Source organism: Charadrius vociferus, unplaced genomic scaffold (genome assembly GCF_000708025.1).
Source record: "Charadrius vociferus isolate BGI_N301 unplaced genomic scaffold, ASM70802v2 scaffold266, whole genome shotgun sequence".
NCBI classification, from domain to species: domain Eukaryota; kingdom Metazoa; phylum Chordata; class Aves; order Charadriiformes; family Charadriidae; genus Charadrius; species Charadrius vociferus.
Window position 1 is genome coordinate 3573720 of NW_009649114.1, and position 861 is coordinate 3574580.

The 861-nt window shown below is 62.5% G+C and overlaps 1 protein-coding gene across 1 annotated transcript in view; it reads left to right on the forward strand.

Moving 5' to 3' along the window:
• Window positions 1-861, forward strand: part of SCUBE3 (signal peptide, CUB domain, EGF-like 3) — a 37044-nt gene that overhangs the window by 10249 nt on the left and 25934 nt on the right. Inside the window, exon 3 of the mRNA XM_009888325.1 lies at window positions 394-519. Within this exon, the coding sequence (XP_009886627.1) occupies window positions 394-519 (126 nt within the window). The remainder of the gene's footprint in view (window positions 1-393; window positions 520-861) is intronic.

Genomic DNA, 861 nt, shown 5'->3' on the forward strand with positions numbered 1-861 from the left:
CAGGGTCGGGATGGGCTAAGTACAAATAGCGGAGGGATTAAAGTGCGCTCCAGGCACAGCAGGGCTTTGCCATGGAGACGGGCAGCTCTGCCCACCGCATCGGGAAATCCGGTGTGATTCCCAACACACGGCACTGTGCCAAGGGTTTGAGACAGCAGGTTACTTGGAAGTCCAGGGTCTAGACTGGGGAGGACGGGGATGGAGGGCGTGGAGGGATGCTGTAGGTGATAACGGAGCTGGGGACCTGCTGGAATAAGCAGCGGCAGCAGAGATGGCAGGGCACAGCATCAGCCGGGTCACAAACCTGCTGGAGATGGGGAGCAGCACCAGTGTGGCGAGTTGGCCGTCCTCAACCAGGGCAGCCCCACAGCTCTCCTGCCCTCCTCTCTGCAGACGTCGACGAGTGCGAGCGGGAAGACAACGCGGGCTGCGTCCATGAGTGCGTCAACATCCCTGGCAACTACCGCTGTACCTGCTACGACGGCTTCCGCCTGGCGCATGATGGCCACAACTGCTTAGGTGAGAGATGGGCACCTGGCACACGCCGGGGTGGGATAACAGCGTGACCCAGCCGCTCGGTAGCTCTGACACCTCGGGACCATCCCACTGGCTTTCCTGGACAACCACCTCCCCAAGCTCTGACCCCCCCAGGGCAGTTGCAGAGCCGGGGGACCGTGGTGGCACTGCCAGGGCAGCAAGGCAGCTGCAGACATGTCCTGTGCAGCGATGGCTCGCCGGGGACAGGATTGCTCCCCATCGCCCGGGGGTGATGCTGGGGAAGGATATTCCGTACTGGGAGAAAAACTTGTTCCTTGGGTCCATCCGTAGCCTGGGGGATGCTGGGGAAAGGCGAGAGCGGGA